Below are 18,661 nucleotides of genomic sequence, written 5' to 3' on the forward strand. Positions count from 1 at the left end.
ATTTGAACTCAGGACCTTCATAAGAGCAGTCAGTGCTCTTACTAGATGAGCCATCTCACCAGCCCCTTGTCTTTTTTTTAAAGATATTCGTGATAGCTTTTTTTAAAGATTTATTTATTTATTTATTTATTTATTTTATGTGTATGAGTACACTGTAGCTGTACAGATGGCCATGAGCTATTATGTGTGTGGCTACTGTTGATCTCAGGACTTCTGTCGGCCCCGCTTGCTCTGCCCCACTCGCTCTGGTGTAATTTACTGTAGCTGTCTTCAGACGCACCAGAAGAGAGTGTCAGATTTCATTCTGGGTGGTTATGAGCCACCATGTGGTTGCTGGGATCTGAACTCAGGACCTTCTGAAGAGCAGTCAGTGCTCTTATCCACTGAGCCATCTCACCAGCCCCCTTGTTTGTCTTTTGGGACAGGATTAGGTTGTGTAGTCCAGGTTGTTCTTGAGCTCTCATCAGTTCCTGCCTCAGCTTCCTTGGGTGCTAAGATTATAGGTGTGAGCCACCATGCTCAGCATTTTGTTTGTTTTGTGTGTTTATTTATTGATTTATTTAACTTATTTTTATGTGGTTTTGATTCTGATATTCTCTTTGTAAGCATTGATCCCAAACCACTATTCTCTCCTCCTGTCATCTATTAACCTTTATTTGTTCATCCCAGAATACAGACTTTATTGTTTAGTGGTACAATGTAAAATCCTGAGGATGCAGAAACAAAAGAGACCTTTGTCACTGTCTCGCATTGAATGCTACAGAGAGAGTGTTGTGGTGAGCGCGGTGTCGGCTGCATTGGCTTCCAGAGGCTGCACGTTACTGGCATGGGTATGCAGCTGGGCCACTGGCTGCATGTTACTGCCATGGGCAGCTTTGCACTAGCATGTCAGGCGAAGGCGCTGTTAAGAGGGAGGAGTAGCAGAAGGGGATGAGAAGCTCTTTGCTTCTTTGAGTCTCTGATGTGGTATTTACACATTGTGACTGATGGGCATGTCAGGAAAATTATCGTTTTACTGGAATGAAGGCAGTGCAGTTAGAGCATTCCAGTCTTTAAGCTGAAACTATTCTTGCATGATATTGTGATGTGATCCAGAAGGTAGTGCCAAAAATCTTTCCTGGCCTGTCAGAGCTCATTTAGAAGGTTTTTAATAAATAATTCCTACAACTATTTTTTTTTTAAAAAAAATCATACTATTCCTTGAACTTCTTGAGGCCCCTGATAGTTGGACCACATTGGAATCATTTGATCTTCGACAAATGTGGAGATGCCTGCACTGAGCCACACAAAGCCTAGGTTGTGAGTTTGACCCTTGCTTTCTGTGTATGGCACCAGGTCTTATAGATAAGTCTCTTTAAGAGAATCTTAAAGTAAATCTTGCTTTAAAAAATAAAAGGAGATGGAGATGTAGCTCAGCCATTAAGAGTGCTTGTTACTCTTCCAGAGGGCCACACTTCAGTCTCCAGAACCCCATGGGATGGCACACAAGTGCATGTAACTACCCCAGTTCTGGGGGTTCTGACACCTCTTCTGGCATCCATGGATACCTACACACATATGATCTACAGACAGACAAGCAAAGCCATGCACATACATATATGAAAACAAAAAAAAAATCTTAAAATTAATCAATTTTAAAAATTAAAAGGGGTCTGAGGAGACAGGTCAGCAGGCATAGTTCTTGTGTGTCAGTATAAGGATATGGGCTTGAATACCCAGAGTCTATGTAAAGCCAGCCACAGTCTCCTGTGTCTGTCCATAATCCAAGTGCTTCCACAGTGAGATGGGGGGGTGAGGTGGTGGGGGGTGGAGATTAGGATCCCCCAAAGCTTGCAGACCAGTTTTCAGATCAGCAGCAATTGACAAAGAGACCCTGTCTAAGATGAGAGCTAATACCTAGGGCTGCTCTCTGGTTTCCCCATGTGTTCTGTGCACACATAGCCCTCCATCATCATCATCATCATCATCATCATCATCATCATCATCATTATCATCATTATCATCAACACATGGAGACACATACAGCTCACACAAAATTTAAAAACAAGGTGCATGGCACCTGAGGAATGACAGCCAAGGTTGTCTTTTGTCCTCCAAACACACATGAACACCAAAAAAATGCACATAAAATGAAATAAATGGGTTATTTTTCTGCCTTACTCAGAGGTAGAACATCAAACATGCATGAGACCTTGGGTTCAATCCCCAGCACTCACATGAACATGTGCACAGGCACACACATGCACACACACACACATACACACACACACACACACACACACACACACACACACACAAACTCTGTTCTGTATGCACCTGCAGTACTGATTCTTTTCTTTCCAGTTTAAATTGCCAGAAAAAGCTAACAAGATAGGGATCTTTAAAAAGCGAATGTACAACTAATGAAAGCACCTTTTCTGTGTCTTGCCTGTCATTTTGAAGATCCTACTAGTTATTTTCTTCCACCTTTACAGGTAAAAGGACAGTGGCTGGGTCTGGACACCTGTGTGATGTCTTTATTCCTGAGTGATGCCGACCTGGCCCTTAAAGCAATGACACTGACACCCAGCCTTCTCTTTATGGTTCCTTCCCAGCTGCCTTGTCTCAGCTCCTATGACAGCTACTGCAGCAATCAAGTTGCTGCCAAAGCCCTGTTGGATCACAAAAAACAGGACCACAGAGTGCAGGATTTCCTCCAGCGCTGTTTAGAGTCGCCCTTCAGCCGCAAACTCGATCTCTGGAATTTCCTTGACATTCCCCGGAGCCGGCTAGTGAAGTATCCTCTGCTCCTTCGAGAAATCCTGAGGCACACGCCAAATGATAATCCAGACCAGCAGCACCTGGAAGAAGCTGTGAGTCTGCCTGTTTCTTTCCCTCTTCCTGTGTCGATCTCCGTAACGGCTAGGGTCTGATCAGGAGGGTACCTTATGCATGGGGCCCAGCAGTCTTGGGTTTCAGACCTAGTATGTCACAGATTCCTAACCTATAAAACAAACCATTTACGTAAAGTAGCTTAAGATCCGTTTGGTTGTGTGTGTGTGTGCCTGTTTGTTTTTGTTTGTATTTCTAACACAGACCTGGGCTAGTATAAAACTAGTGATTTAGGCTAGCTTTAAACTTGTGGCAGTTCTCAACCCTCTAGCCACAACCTCCCAAATGCTAGGATTATGGGCATGTGCCACCACACCCAGTTCAGGTTTGACGGGTTTTCTTTTCTTCTTTCTTTCTTTTTTTCTTTCTTTCTTTCTTTCTTTCTTTTTTTTTTTTTTTTTTTTTTTTTTTTTTTTTTTTTTTTTTTTTTGGCTTTTCGAAACAAGGTTTCTCTGCATAGCCATGGCTGTCCTGGAACTCACTCTGTAGACCAGGCTGGCCTCGAACTCAGAAATCCACCTGCCTCTGCCTCTCAAGTTCTGGAATTAAAGGCATGCACCACCACTGCCTGGCTGACATTTTTTCTTGATGTTCCTCATGCCATTCTAACTGGTATTAGCATTGCTAACTGTGAGAACTAAGATCTTTGTGGAGATTTTAAATGGAAAAATTGTCTTTGGTAAGAAACTAGGACTTGGCTTCTATTTAACTGGAAGCTCATCATGAAGGGACACCTGTTTAAGTTCTAGTTCCCATCTGTACCCAAATGCAGTAGAGTACTCCATCAAACTCCCTTCTTGCAACTGCACCCTCCTCATTCAGCAAATGTTTATTGGGCATGGGCTTTGTGAGGGCCAGTAACCTCAACACTAGAGAGGCAGGGGAATCCCAGGTTTGAGGACATTCTGTGTTACACGGCAAGTTAAAAACCAGCTTTTCATGGGACTACAGGATCAATATATAAGGCTTGCCACCCTCTCCCACCCCCTTTGATCTGGTTTTTACTTTACACCTAGACATCCTTTCACTGGCTTCCCTTTCCCTTTCCCTTTCACTGGTCTCATGACCAGTGGTTCTCAGCCTTCCTAGTACTGTGACTCTTTAATACAGTTCCTCCTGTTGTGGTGACACTCCCCCAACCCCAAACCATAAACTTATTTCTGTTGCTACTTCATGACTGTAATTTTGTTACTGTTGTGAATTGTAATGTAAATATCTGATATTCAGGATATCTGATGTGCAACCCCTGGGAAAGGATCCTATGACTCCCAAAGGGGTCAAGACCACTGGTTGAGAACCACTGCTCTAGACAGTGGTTGGTTCTCTATTCAGCAGAGAGTAATATGTCCCAGATTGTAACATGCCACATCTTGTGACAGAGCTGGGATTTAAACCCTGCGTCTTAACTATTTAGAAAACTTTAATTACATAACATGGAAAATTTCTGGAGTTGACTTGAACCCAGGTCTGAAGCAGCTCAGAATCTTGTCTCAAAACCCAAGACAAAACAAAACCAAAAAAACCCAACAACAGAAAGAAGGCTAGTAAGGTGACCACATTAGCCTAATGGCCTAAATTCAACTCTCAGAACATACTTTGGAAGAAGAGACCCAACTCCTGAAAATTGGCCTTCACTTGGGTACCATGGCCTGAGTGCACACAGACAGACAGACAGACACACATTTTAAAAGAAAAAAAGATAGAAGGTGGTAGAAGGATGATGAAGACTTTAAGAGACCACCTCAAAAGGCTCATTTCTGATCTGGCATAATGATAGGAGGAGCATTTATGTGGGTGATTTGGGAATCAGGAGCCTGAATGTGCTGTATGATCAATTGCCTGTCATCTCTCAGAGAAGAGCTTAATTGTTATTGATAGTAATAATAAAAATAATAATCAACGATATTTACCAAGTACTCAGTAAATTGACGTTATATAATTAATTGCCTTCCAGGTTATTATATCTCACTTAGCACTGATTCCAGCCTGTGAGATTGCTCCTGTATCTCATGCTTTATCTCATCCTGTTCAGTGAAGTGGAAAGCTAGTCCTATCTCTCAGCCCCTCTTGCTGTGGGAGTTGCAGAGAGAGAGCTATCTTGTTATGAACAAGCTTTGTGGCTAGGCCTTGCAGTTAAAAAGCTGGTCCGGCCGCCTCCATGTAGGGATGGGGAAGAATGAGCACAGACTCCCGATTCATGAGGCATGCAGTGTCTGCCAGGTCTGGCATACAGCTCCCCATTCCCAACACAGAGAGGGATCACAGGCACCAGGGATGAGGCCTGTCTTACTTCTTCATGTCTATTTTTATTACTGGGAAGAGTGTGATCTAGTTGCCTCCTCTCTATATCCCATCTCTATGAGTGTGTAGTCTGCAGGAATACAAGCATCAGGGAGCCCTAGCTACTCTAAGTAATGATTTGTGTGGGTCCCGTGAGCCTATGCTCAGATTTACTGTAAAGATTTCTCTTTTGTGAAAACACACTATTTAAAGCATACTGTCCTCTTTTTCATGTGAGCTAGTTTGAATTTAAAAAAAACAAACAGATAAGAATGATTGTTTGCAACGTGAGGGGGTGTGCCAGGTACCTATTTCCTTGTGCTTAGTGTAAAGCCTTCAAAAGTTGAGCCTGAGCCTGATTATCAGGGCAGGTCTGGGCAGGAAGCATGATAAACTTGCATTTGCAAATGTCTACAAAGCAAGACTTCCTATGTCTTCTGTATGTACTACACAGTTGAGTGAGTATTTTTCTCTCCCCTTTCCACAGCGTGTGTAGCATGTAAAATGTCTGTAGCCCTGTACTGTTGGGCATGTTATGGATGTGTCTGATAAACACAGAAATCCACGGCATCAGTGTGGTTTGGCCACACAGTCCTGAATAAATTCTGCATCTATACAAAGTGGGGGAAAAGACTATTGAATAAGGGTCTTCTACACCTAGGGGGTTGGATCCACTCACTCTGTGACTAGATTTAAAGATAGGGCTTGCTTTTAATGAAAGTATAAAGTACATCCTCATTACTCCATTTTTGAGTGGGGAGGTTGTTTTGTTTGTTTGTTTTTGTTTTTCGGGATGGGGTTTCTCTGTTCTGGAACTCACTCTGTAGACCAGGCTGGGATTAAAGGTGTGAGCCACCACTGCCCGGCACTCCATTTTCTTAATGGCATTTTGAAGAGGTAATGGGACTTACCCCCCAAGAAGAACTTTTTTCTTTTTTCTTTTTCTTTTATTTTTATTTTGATTGATTTGTTGAGACAGGGTCTCATGTGGCAGAATCTAGCTTTCAACTTCTGACCCTCCTGCCTTTGCCTCCCAAGTACTGGGATTAAAGATATACACTACCGAAGAGAATTTCTTAAAATAGAATGTTGACTATCCACTTATTCAATGATTTCAAAATCTAAGGGTTGTCCCAGCCAGAGAAGGATCCTACCCACCATTCCCCCCGCATGAAACAGCCTTGCCTTTGATGCAGCTGCAGTGAGCAATGCTATGCTTGGTTCATGTAAGGAGCTGGTGAGTGGATGGCATTGTTCCAGAAGGGACTAAATGGACAAGGTGGATTCCAGGGTGTGCTGGCTCCTTACTGATGTATTTGTCATTGTCTTCCTTTTCCAGAAAGTTCTTGCCTTCAGATAAACTCTAGCAAGACATACAACAACACATTTAGCTTAAATGCACAGCTGCTGTGCAGTCTACTTTATGTAATTAGAACTCTCTGAAATCACAAAGGATAAACACCCTGAACACCCAGTGTACAAAGCCCAGAGCCTTGAGGTGCTGGCTAGAAAAGCCCTGTGTTTGGTGGCTTAGAATAGAGTCTGCATGTGGAGTAGTAATGTTGATTGTTTGCATTGTTTTGACTGTCAATATCTTCTCACATACCAGAGAAAGAAGCTGTGTGAAAGTAGTCAGAGGGCCACTGTAGCATTTGAGTTTCTAACTCTTCACATGACATGCCAGCTATTCAGTTCCCGAGTCCAATTAGGAAGTGAGCACACGTTACCTGTGCTCAACCTGCGACTCAATTAAGAGTCTCAAGAAATTGCCCTGATTAGTTTCAAACTAGAGTGAGTCAAGCCATGCTCCTGCTTCAAGCTTCCCCAGCAGCCAGGATTATGGGTATATACTGCTGTATCCATCACTTTGACTTCAGAAAATACTGAGACAGACCATAACCTTTCTGGGTTTCTTGAGCCTCACAGGAAACTCTGGAAACCAGTTCAAGGGTTGATCAGTTGCCCTGTCCAGCAGCAACTAGTTAATAGTTCACTGGTTAAAAAGCCATGGCCATTACTGCTAAGGTCTTTTTAAAAGGGAGTCCACTGTCTGCTGAAAACAGAGAAAGGTAAAGGAGTTAACACTAAACAGCTGTTCAGAGGCCTCTCTGTTGATTTGAATCCATTTGGTTTGGTTTGCTCTTGGTGGGGAGTGTTTGCTTGGTATTGGTTTCTTGAAGCAGGGTTTCACTGTGGACTGGCCTAGGAACTTGCCATGTAACCCAGGGCTGCCTCAAATGTCCTTCTTATTGTCCTCCTGCCTCAGCATCCCAAGTGTTAGGATTATAGCCATGTGCCAACTTGCTTGCTTTGGTGTAAGTAAATTTGTAAGCATCCAAGACTACCTTGTTTCTCTCCCGCTCAGATAACATTATGCCTCATTTTTAGATTTGTTTATGTCTTGGTTAGGGTTTATATTGCTGTGATAAAACACCATGACCAAAACCAGCTTGGGGAGAAAAAGGTTTATTTTACCTTACAGCATATTCATCCATAACTGAGAAAAGCCAGGGTAGGAATCTGGAGGCAGAAACTGAAGCAGAAGCCATGGAGAGCTGCTGCTTACTGGCTTGCTCTCTATGGCTTGCTTAGCCTGCTTTCTTACACAGCTCAAGACCACTTGTTCAGAGGTGGCACCACCCACAAAGGCTGGGCTCTCTCACATCAAGAAAATGTCCCATAGGTTTGACCATGGGCCAAGCTGGCAAGGACATTTCTCCATTGAAGTTGCCTCTTCCCAAATGAATGTAGCTTGTGTTAAGGTGACAAAATACTAGCCAGCATAATATATGATGTAAATATATGTATACATGCACAAATTGTATAAACAAATATGGTAACAGGATATTAAACTTAGCTGGATAGTGTGGCGCATAGTAAGTAAGTGGATTTCTGCAAGTTTGAGGCCAGTCTGGTCTACATAGTGAATTTCAGGCTAGCCAGGGCTACATAGTGTGAGACTCTGCCTTGGGTGCGAGGGACAAGTATGTTAAAAGCTTTGGACTTTTTTGCAGTGGCCACGTAGATCTCCACTCTTGGCATAAGATACAGTAGTGTCTGGGTAGCCTCCAGGCTGCCTCTAAGCCCCTGGTTGTGGGTGCTTGGCTTACTTCCTCCATTTTTACTATTCTTATTTGTTCCATAGATAAATATCATTCAGGGAATTGTGGCAGAAATCAACACCAAGACTGGGGAATCGGAATGCCGTTATTACAAAGAACGGCTTCTTTACTTGGAAGAAGGCCAGAAAGATTCCCTGATTGACAGCTCAAGGGTCCTGTGTTGTCATGGAGAGCTGAAAAATAACCGGGGTGTGGTAAGTAGTTATTCTCCTCCCAGCCTTGCCCTGGTACTTCCCTATTTCCATCCCCACCCTCAGCCATCCTTCCTTTCTTCCTTCCTCTCTTTCTTCCTCCCTTTCTTTCTTTCTTTCTTTCTTTCTTTCTTTCTTTCTTTCTTTCTTTCTCTCTCCCTCTCTCTCTCTTTCTCTCTTTCTTATGGTACTAGGGATTTAGCCTACTAGGCACAGCACCCACCACTAGCCTTCTCTTTACTTTCTGAATTTTGAGACAGTCTCAATTAAGTTTCCCAGACTAGTCAACCCATACTCCTGCCTCAGCCTCCCCAGCAGCCAGGATTATGGGTATATACCCATATACCCATATGTATGTGGGTATATACCACTGTATGCAGCTCTGTGTCCCACTTTGACTTCAGAAAATAGCAAGCCAGATGTGCAGGCACAGATCCATAATTCCAAGTACTTGGGAGGCTAAAGCAGGAAAAAAATTTAAGTTCAACACCTATCAGGTCTACAGAGAGAGGATGAGACCTGTTGGATCTGTATAACAGATTCCAGTTCAGCCAGAGCTACCTAGTAGAAGAGATTGATTACATTTAATAATTTAAGAAATACCCTTTCAACTTTTATGAGCAGGTCTGGGAACATCCCTTGTTGTTAGAGAGTGTCTTGAAGAGCTTGTTATGAGAGCTACCTTAGATTCAGCCATACCATTTGTACTGGGGCCAACTGAGAATTGCTAAAGCTACTGTACATGGTCCTGCATCTGTGCCATAGAACATTCCTGACTGCTGGAAGGTCGTTTTCTGCTGCTTACTGATTTCCAGAAAGCAATAGGGGACTTACATGATGTGGCACTCAGTTCCTTGAAAGTTCTTTCTAGGAAGTCTTGAGAATCAGGAAGAAGCATTGCCCCCTGTCCGCTTCTCATACACCAGCTGAGGCTGGAGGCCTCTCTGGTTAGATGTACCTATGGCAGAAGGATGAGCTCCTCAGGCAGTAGAGTTTGAAGCATAAAGACAGCAGATGGGGTGGGGTGGGGGGTGTTGGGTTTGGCTTTTGCTAGAGGTGTGAACGTTATTAGGAACAAAATCTTGTTTCAGGAAAAATAGTGTAGAAGACATGACAGCAAAAGGAAGCTGCGAGCAGCCAGAGATCTCAGTGAAGACTTACAAAGGAAGGACATTTGTAAGACATGGCCCAGACAATCCCAGCTCAACTGCCTGCTCCAGCTAAGATGCAGTAGTGTAGAAGCAAAAGTCCCTGGCTGTTTTAAGTTCCGAACACAGTGGTACAGCCCTCTTCCTCCCCATCCCCTAAAGGAATAGTTTTAATACGTTTCTACCATCGCTACACCCCGATGAAGAAAGCCTTTGCCTTGGTTATTTTGTGCTTTACTATTTTATGATCTTTGAGTATTCTTTTTATTTTATTGTCTATTTTGAAATGAGAGTTTTCCCCAGGCTAAACTCAAATTCACCGTATAGCCCAGGCTAGCCTTGAATCTGCAGTACCTTATCTCTGTTGCTGACTGGTAGGAAGACAAACCCTCTCACCACCCAGAGTCTTGTAGACTTGTTTGTGTCTGCAGTATGTGGAATGTGTGTGGTAGGAGACCTATATATAGATTTCTGACCCCTCAAATAGCAAACCCCGGATGATGTAGAATGTGCTTCCTCTGCTCAAACCAAGCTTCTCATCTTCAGTTTTTACTCCTCTCCAAGTGGCCTCTTTTGAGAGTCCTGGCTTGACATTCTCACATGTGTCTACCAGAAAGTCAGAGCCCAGCATCAGAGCTACAATCATTCCACCTTAACTCCTGAACGTCCCCCAAGGATCCTGTGCTTGGAGTTGAACACTAGAGATACGTCCCAGCTCCACACAAGCAGCTTGTTCTCACTGTGTGCTGTGAGGCATGCCTTTGTTTTCTGAGATTTTTTTTTTTTCTGTCCCAACTTCATACTGGCAGCTTGTTTGTATGATGTGGTTTGAGACATGTCTCCATCTTTTGGGATTTTCCTTTTGCCTGTAACACGTGGCAGCAATACATCCTGGAAGAATGCTCTCCAGAGAGCCCAGGTGCTACTGAGCTTTCTGAGAAGGACGTGAGGGGGGCATCTTCCTGAGGCTCCAGCAGTGTGCTCGGTTTCCTCTTGGGCAAGCATGGTCCCAGTCAGAGTTGCTGGCTAAAGTTGATGATCAGCCCAATGGTTGAAGATACACACGTTTTTATGGGTTTGGGAAGCCAGAGTTATTATTAGGCTTTGATATACACTCTCATACTTGTAGACTATCATTAACTCTATCTCTTAGAATTGTATTGATGCCTGGAAAGTAATAATTCCTTTCACCATCCTGTTCATTCTGGTCCCTTAGTTTTCTCTTGGTGGAGCTGGAGGCTGTGTGTGCATGAACAGGCTGTGAACTGTAATCTAAGTAGGGTTCTGGCTACCGTCAACTGTAGAAAGGCTTTCTCCAGTGGGCCCCTAAGGAGGAACCTAAATTAAGGCAGTAGATATGTGTATTAAGAAACACTTCAAATCTGCCCAATTTCTGTTTTCCTAGAAGCAGGCCGGAGCATGCGCTCATAATCCACTATGAACCCAGTTCCTAGAGACCTCTTGCCTCGGAGGTCTACAATCTCACCACTTAGTAGATGGTTGCTCAGGACAATCCTGTGGGCTCTTTTCTTCTAGAAACTCCATGTTTTCTTGTTCCAAGAAGTGCTGGTGATCACCCGAGCTGTCACTCAAAACGAGCAGCTCTGCTATCAGTTGTACCGGCAGCCCATCCCTGTGAAGGACCTCATGCTGGAAGACCTGCAGGATGGAGAAGTTCGGCTGGGTGGCTCCCTGCGCGGCGCCTTCAGCAACAATGAGAGAAGTATGTGTGGGTGGCAGACTCATTGACACATTGAACCGTTTGATCTTAGAAATATGGAAGGAGTGGCAAACTGTCCCAATGTTGTCACTTCACCTACTGATTGATGAACAGTCAAATTCGACCTCTGAGCCCTCAGTTTCCCACCTGTCTGCTTTCCTTTTGAGATTGCTCTGGGCGTTAAGTAGCAGACTGTACATGAGCCCAGCCATATGCAGCTGTATGCAGCTGGTGCATGGTTTGCTCTCTAGCTCTGTCCCCTACTGCTGCATCAAGGTATGCTTAACACCATACAGCCTCTGTGTGGGCACTAGATGCACAATATAAGATTTTGTAGCTGTTCTTATGTAGGTGCTGAAGAGAGTTAAGAATCAACTAGAGCCAGGCGGTGGTGGCACATGCCTTTAATCCCAGCACTCGGGAGGCAGAGGCAGGCGGATTTCTGAGTTCGAGGCCAGCCTCGTCTACAGAGTGAGTTCCAGGACAGCCCGGGCTACACAGAGAAACCCTGTCTCCAAAAACCAAAAAAAAAAAAAAAAAGAATCAACTAGAGCCCAGCTGCTATATAGCTCAGCATGGGATTGTGAGTGTGAGGCCAACCTGGGCTACATAGGGAAAGCTTACCTCAGGAGAAAATAAAAGCTAAGTAAATAGTGAGCTGCGTGTGTACCTGCAGCACTCCTCAGTGGGCATCTCTACCTCAAGACTTAACTAAATAAAGGAAGTAATGATGAGAAGCCATGATAGCGGTCTCTACCTGGCATTGTTATGTAGTGAGCACTGTTTTGGGTACTGATGATAAGCCAAGACATTACAGTTCTTGTTTTCTGTGGAGTGTATAGTATACACGGAACAAATATTTCTAATGCTGGTTAGAAAAACTGAAGCTTAATCTGAGCATAATGGTACATGCCTAGGATCTTCATCCCAGCACCTGGGAGGCAGAGGCAGGTGGATCTCTGTGAGTCTGAGGGTAGATTGCCTTATATAGTGAGTTCACAGCCAGCCAGAGCTACATAGTGAGACCCTGTCTCTAAATAACAACAATACTAATAATAACCATAAAGGAATGGACCGAGATTGACAGGCTTATTTCTTTTTTATTTTATTTCTAAAATAGAGTCTGTATATTTTTTTTTTTTTTTTTTTTTTTTTTTTTTTTTTTTTTTTTTTTTTTTACGTTTTTCGAGACAGGGTTTCTCTGTATAGCCCTGGCTGTCCTGGAACTCACTCTGTAAACCAGGCTGGCCTCGAACTCAGAAATCCGCCTGTCTCTGCCTCCCAAGTACTGGGATTAAAGGCGTGCGCCACCACCGCCCGGCTAGAGTCTGTATTTTTATTTAAATATAATTGAATCACTTCTCCCTTTCAGTTTCCTTCTCCACCCCACCCATATTTCTTTCTCTCAGCCCCTCCCACGTTTCTTCCGCCCAGCCCCTCCCACGTCTCTTCCCTTCAGCCCCTCCCACGTCTCTTCCCCCTTAGCCCCTCCCATGTCTCTTTCCTCCAGCCCCTCCTACGTCTCTTCCCTCAAGCTCCTCCCTTGGACCCCTCCCATGTTTCATCCCTCCAGCTCCTCCCATGTCTCCTCCCTTTAGCTCCTCCCACGTCCACTCCAAGGGCTTCTAACATACAGGCAGCTGTTGTCAATCCCTTCAGGAAATCTGAGCTAGGTCTGTGCTACTCCAGTCAAATAAAGTGTGGCATCAGGGTAGAAACCGACTGAGTCCTGCATCAGTAAGAGATATTCTGTAATCAGTGTCTGGCATGGGCCCAGGGTACGCCATTACATTAGGGCCATTCTGTGTGGTATTGTTAGCCTTGGCAAATACCCCACCCATTGACTCTCTCTTCATGTGTTCTTCATTTCTAGTTAAAAACTTCTTCAGAGTCAGTTTCAAAAATGGATCCCAAAGTCAGACCCACTCGCTACAAGCCAACGACACCTTCAACAAACAGCAGTGGCTCAACTGTATCCGTCAGGCAAAAGAAACAGTTCTGTCTGCTGCCGGGCAGGCTGGCTTGCTTGACTCCGAGGGACTGGCCCAGAGTCCTGGCACTGAGAACAGGGAGCCACAGGGAGAAACCAAACTTGAGCAGATGGACCAATCGGACAGTGAGTCCGACTGCAGTATGGACACCAGCGAGGTCAGCCTTGAGTGTGAGCGGATGGAACAGACAGACGCTTCCTGTGCAAACAGTAGGCCGGAGGAGAGCGTCTGACAGAAGACTGTGACCCTGCTAGCCGCAGGCCCGTTCCTTACCTGTACAGTGTTCGCATTCCACACATGAACGGTTTGGAGAGGCATTTTGTAATACTCCTGTGCCTGTGTTGGCCTAGTCTCCTCTCTGTTCCTTGTCCCTAGTACTGTAACTGCCGCCCAGTCTGTGTCAGCCTGCAGCAGCCCTTACCCCGTTGCTGTATCTCACAAGCATCTGGATGAGTGGGGAGGAACTGACTGTGTTACTCTGAATTGTCCTACTTTCAAAACAGAAAGGGTCTCTAAACTACTGTTCTGCGTGGACTGGGTTGACAAAGCCTTTGTCCCATGCTTCTCTAGTGTTCCTCTAGCTCTGATATAGTAGCTGTAAGTCCTGGCATTGAGAGAGCTTTGCAGAGAACTGAGATGGCATTTGAAGGGAAGGCAGAAAGTCTAATTAATTAACCCTTGGAGTGAACTCGGGTTCGGTGTTATTCAACCCGAAAACATGAAAACATCCCTGAGGGTTTCCGAGGTTTAATTTTGCAAAGGAGGAAGCCTTGCTTTGAAGCCTGTGGTTTCATCCAGTGCAAGTTGAATGTAACAGTCTATGAAGACCTGAAACAGAGGTGGCTTTAGAGAGGGCCACGACAAAAGCCGCTGCCGGACAGGCCTGGTGGCACAGGCCTACAGTCCTGGCACTTGGGAGCAGAGAGGCAGGAAGATGTGGAGTTCAAGAACATCCTTGGCTACAGACCAAAGTTCTAGTTCAAACTGAGTTCCACAGTAAAAACTAAACAGAGCTAAAAGCACCTGCCAGCTCTGACTATTCAGCGGGAGTGGGGGAGGTGTCTGTCATGGCCAGTGGCTTGCCATTAGAAGAGTCATTTCTAGCCTACCACATCAGAGATTGCCAGGGGCCGGGGGAGATCTGCTGGGGTTATGCGACCCCGTCAACATTATGTTTCATCCACCTCTTTTTTCAGCCACTCCTCTTTTTGAGTGGAGGACTGCGACTGCACCCACGATTCTGTTTACAAACCAGAAAGAAGGACTTAGGGGTGAGAAACGTGTCACTCTCACCGAAGCCTCCTGTGGGGACCACGGGGAATTGAAGTTACTCTGGAGGGTCTCAGGATTTCCAGCTCTGCTTTCGGGCCCTGGTTCTTGAGCTGCAGTCAGACTGGTGGTTAATTCCCCTTGAGGCCAGTTTCATTAGCTCTCATTAACTAGGATCAGCTAGCCAAACTGGAAAGTTCTTTGTTCCAGCCTTGATTTACAGAGCAAGGATGGGTTAAAAAAAAAAAAAAAAAAAAAAAAAACCCTAGAGGAAAAAAAAAAAAGTTCACAAACTACACAGAACAGCTTCTTGCAAGTGTAAATACTTAGGGGATTTGTACAAAATTATACCCACACCAGCACTAGTAGTAATGATTCTAAATTATTGCCAAAAAGTTTTTTGTTGTCGTTAATCTCTGCATCAAGTTTACAGAAAAGAAAGCAGCAAAATGCAAAGTTGTCCCTTTACTGTGCACACGTGTCGTGTGCACTGAAAGAAGCTGTGTGACAAGAGCAACCAATAGAAAAACAAGGTATATATGGCATTATTTTTCAAGACATTATGATCAGTTCTACCCTGTAAAGCATATTTCTGTATTTATAGATTTTAACCATGGTGAATTTTTTTTTCTATTACAAGTTTATTTAAAACCATTGTTTCTCAAGTAGCTGATTTATCGAATAAACCTGTGCCAGGCAGACACAGTGGGAAGCTGAGACAGGACACTGGATGACGGAGAAGAGCCTGAACTGTTCTCTGTAGAGCCGCTGGCCACTGTGGCCAGTGAGTTAAGAACAGGCCTGCCAGCCTGAGGAAAGAGAGTGGACGGATGTTTTGGTGAAATGAATACTTTTGTATAATGGCCTTAAACTTTTCTGGAAGCATTTCAAATAAATTGCATTCAAAATACCTTTTCCTCCTGTGTTCAGTGTGTGCTCAGCCACTGTCAAGTCACAGGTTGTCCCCTTGAAGGGCGAGAGTTTCTTTCTGAAATTTTGCATGTGGTTTCCAATTTATAACTTGCTGCAGAACACAGGCTGAAATAAATGGTGTGACTGTTGGAGGGGAGCTGTTACTGAACACACATTTCTGTTTTCTTAGGCATTCGGCTCAGATTTGTTTCTTTACCCTGTATACTTAGTGTGCATCATTTATTTGTTTATGTATATTTAGTGTGGGGGGGGGTGAGACATACACATAAGTATATGGGTACTACCACACTTGAGAGGAAGTCTGAAGACAACCTGAGTATTCAGTTCTCTCCTTTCCCTGTATGAGTTTTGAGAACAGAACTCAGGTCATCAGGCTTGGCATTAGCAGCAAGCAGCTTTACCCATTTTAGCCATCTTGCCACCCCTCCCCTGTTCACTCGCCTTTATCTATGCCCTATACAAAGCTTAGTCAGAGCCGTGACAGAAAAGAAGCGTTGCATCTCACTGGGGACAAAAGGGACTGATGGTGAACTTGAAGCTAATGGGTGTAGTGGTGCACACCTGTTACTCCAGCCCTTAGAACGCAGAGACAGGAGGCTCCCCAGAAGTTCAAGGTCAGCTCGCTCGGTATAGCAAGTTGCCACCCAGCTGGAACTAGAGTGTGACTATGTCTTGAAACAACGAGGGAAAGGAAGGGCGAAGGAAGGGAAGTTTCATTTTTAAATTATACTAGATTTTTAGTCTGCTTGTTCATTGAAATAGTTTTATGTCTCTGGAAGAGTAGGCTTCTTGTTTTGTCTATAAAAAGGCTGAACAGGTTTAAGCTCTTAGCAACCATTTCCAACAGCATGTTAGTCCAGTAAGGCTAAGGACTAGTTGTCTTTATAATTTGTTTTTGCCGTGTTCTTTAACATACTGTTCACTCCTAGATTCAGCACAGCATTCACACAGATGGTAAGTCCAGTTTTTTTTGTTTTTGTTTTTGTTTGTTTTTTTCTCAAGGGAAAAAATCAAGTTCTCTGTCTGCAATCCCAGCACTCTAGAGGTTGAAGCAAGAGAATTGTTAGAATTTGAAGGCTAGCGTGGGCTAGATATTACCAGGTCAGTCAGCTTCATAGTTAAATATCATACACAAAAATGAAAAAGAAAGAAGGGTGGGAGGAAGGGAAGGAAGGAAGGAAGGGAGAGAAAGAAAAAAAGAAAGAACCCCCGACTGCTTTGTTCTCTGGTCTTCCTTTGCCCATCCTCCAGAGCCATTTTGGACAGCCTCCAGTCTTTGTTCCTACAGTGGCATTGGCTTGTTGACTCTAGGCGCTGTGTCTTTGCTGGAAGGTGAGTTGTCTGTGCTGACATTTTGAGAGCTAGTACAAGTGACAGGAGGTTACATGGGTTTCAGTCTGCTCTGAAGCTGTTGCAGTACACACAACTAAACGTAATCCTTGTAGTCAAGACGGGACAAAAACAGCCAGAGCTGGCAATGCTGTGCAAAATTAGAATGTGGTTTCAGTTTCTGGCTTGTGGTCACTGCCACTGACTGCTTCAGTTTCCATTCCCAGAAGTCTCCAGCCACTAAGAATGCAAACTTCGTGGTTACAGGAAGCTACAGCCCATCTCAGCGAGCAGCCTGCTCAACTTTAACCTTCTCTACGCACCCATTTTTTTTTCACTTGATTTCCCCAAATCCAGAGCACCACCTGGTTTTAGAGAATGGCCATGCAGAATTGGAAGACGGTCCCCCAAACCCAGAGCTATCTTAAATCTTAAAGGAATCTTAAAGTTGTCTGGATGGAAAGCCCCGCATGAGCGAGTGCACACTGAGACAGGTCCTCAAGTCTGGGTAGGCAGACTGTTTTAACAGCATCACAGCTCTTTACCTCACACCTCTCTTCTTCAGGAATGGTGGTGGTTCTCCCACTCAGCAACAGGCCTACCTAGACAGAGCGGTTTATCAAGCGGTAACCTGGTTCCTTTGCTGCTGTGATAAATACCATGACCTGGAGAGGAAAGGGTTTATTTCTACTTACAGTTCCAGGTCACAGTCCCATCAAGGACAGTCAAGGCAGGAACTGAAACAAACCAGGAGGAATGCTGTTTACTGGCCCACTCACTGACTCATGCGCAACCTACCTTTTATGGGAATAGTGCCACTCATAGTGGGCTTGGGTCACCCCCCCCAACACACACACACACTTAATTATCAGTGAACACAATTTACCATAGACATGGCCACAGGTCAATCTGATCAGAGCTGTTCTTCAATTAAGGTTCCTTCTCCCCATGTGATTCTACATTGTAGAGTTGCTGCATGAGACCTTGTCAAAACACACATATATGGGAGGGGGGAATATTTGAGATACAGAATGTGATGGGGGAGGGGACACAAAAGGGTAACAGTATGAATATGATCAAAGTACATTATATTCATGTATGAATACAAGGGAGCTGGGAAGATACTCAATTGATAAAATGCCTGTTTTGCAAGCATGGAGACTTGAGTGTGATCCTCAGAAGACACTAAACTTGCAAGGTATAGTGACATGATCTTGTAATTTTAGCACTGGGAAGGTGGAGATCGGAGGGATCCTTAGAGCCCACCTAATTGGTTAATCAGAGTCTGTGTCAGGGAAGGTGGATAGTGTTCCTTGGGATGACACCCAGGGTTGTTCTTTGGCCTCCACTTGCATGTACACTCACATGTTTATACCTACACCTGTATTGGAAGAAATGTCACAATGAGGGGACAGGGGAGTTGGCTCCGTCTTAGAGAGCTTGCCATCCAAGCATAAGGACTCGAGTTCAGATTTCCAGCATCCATGTAGGATCCTAGCACTCAGGAGGTGAGCCTCTGAGAGCGTGTGTCTGAACCTCAACACCTGGGGGAGGGGGTTTGGAAATGAGTGTGACCCCCAAGAGCTCACTTGCCAGCCAGTCTAGCCAATACGTAGAAGTTTAGACCAAATGAGAAGTCCTGTTTCAAAAGTTCAGGTAGAGCATCAGAGGAGGCAGGCAGCCAACCTGACATCACCCTCTGGAGTTCTCATGGGCCAGCACATTGGCATACACGCAGAATTCTTGTCACATGAAACCCATTGCTTTGTACATGCTAAAAGAAAAAACAAAGGTGAACCCTTGGCGT

At 44.5% G+C, this 18,661-nt stretch overlaps 1 protein-coding gene across 9 annotated transcripts in view; it reads left to right on the forward strand.

The window, feature by feature from the left end:
• Positions 1-15,502, forward strand: part of Arhgef3 (Rho guanine nucleotide exchange factor 3) — a 301,945-nt gene extending 286,443 nt beyond the window's left edge. For all 9 annotated transcript variants that reach the window (XM_031362585.1, XM_031362587.1, XM_031362586.1 and 6 more), the window contains 4 exons: positions 2,595-2,852; positions 8,297-8,467; positions 11,149-11,335; positions 13,206-15,502. In XM_031362585.1, the coding sequence (XP_031218445.1) occupies positions 2,595-2,852; positions 8,297-8,467; positions 11,149-11,335; positions 13,206-13,555 (966 nt within the window). In that variant the 3' untranslated portion in view covers positions 13,556-15,502. The remainder of the gene's footprint in view (positions 1-2,594; positions 2,853-8,296; positions 8,468-11,148; positions 11,336-13,205) is intronic.
• The last annotated feature ends 3,159 nt before the right edge of the window (positions 15,503-18,661 follow it).

This window comes from Mastomys coucha, unplaced genomic scaffold (genome assembly GCF_008632895.1).
Source record: "Mastomys coucha isolate ucsf_1 unplaced genomic scaffold, UCSF_Mcou_1 pScaffold9, whole genome shotgun sequence".
Lineage (NCBI taxonomy): Eukaryota > Metazoa > Chordata > Mammalia > Rodentia > Muridae > Mastomys > Mastomys coucha.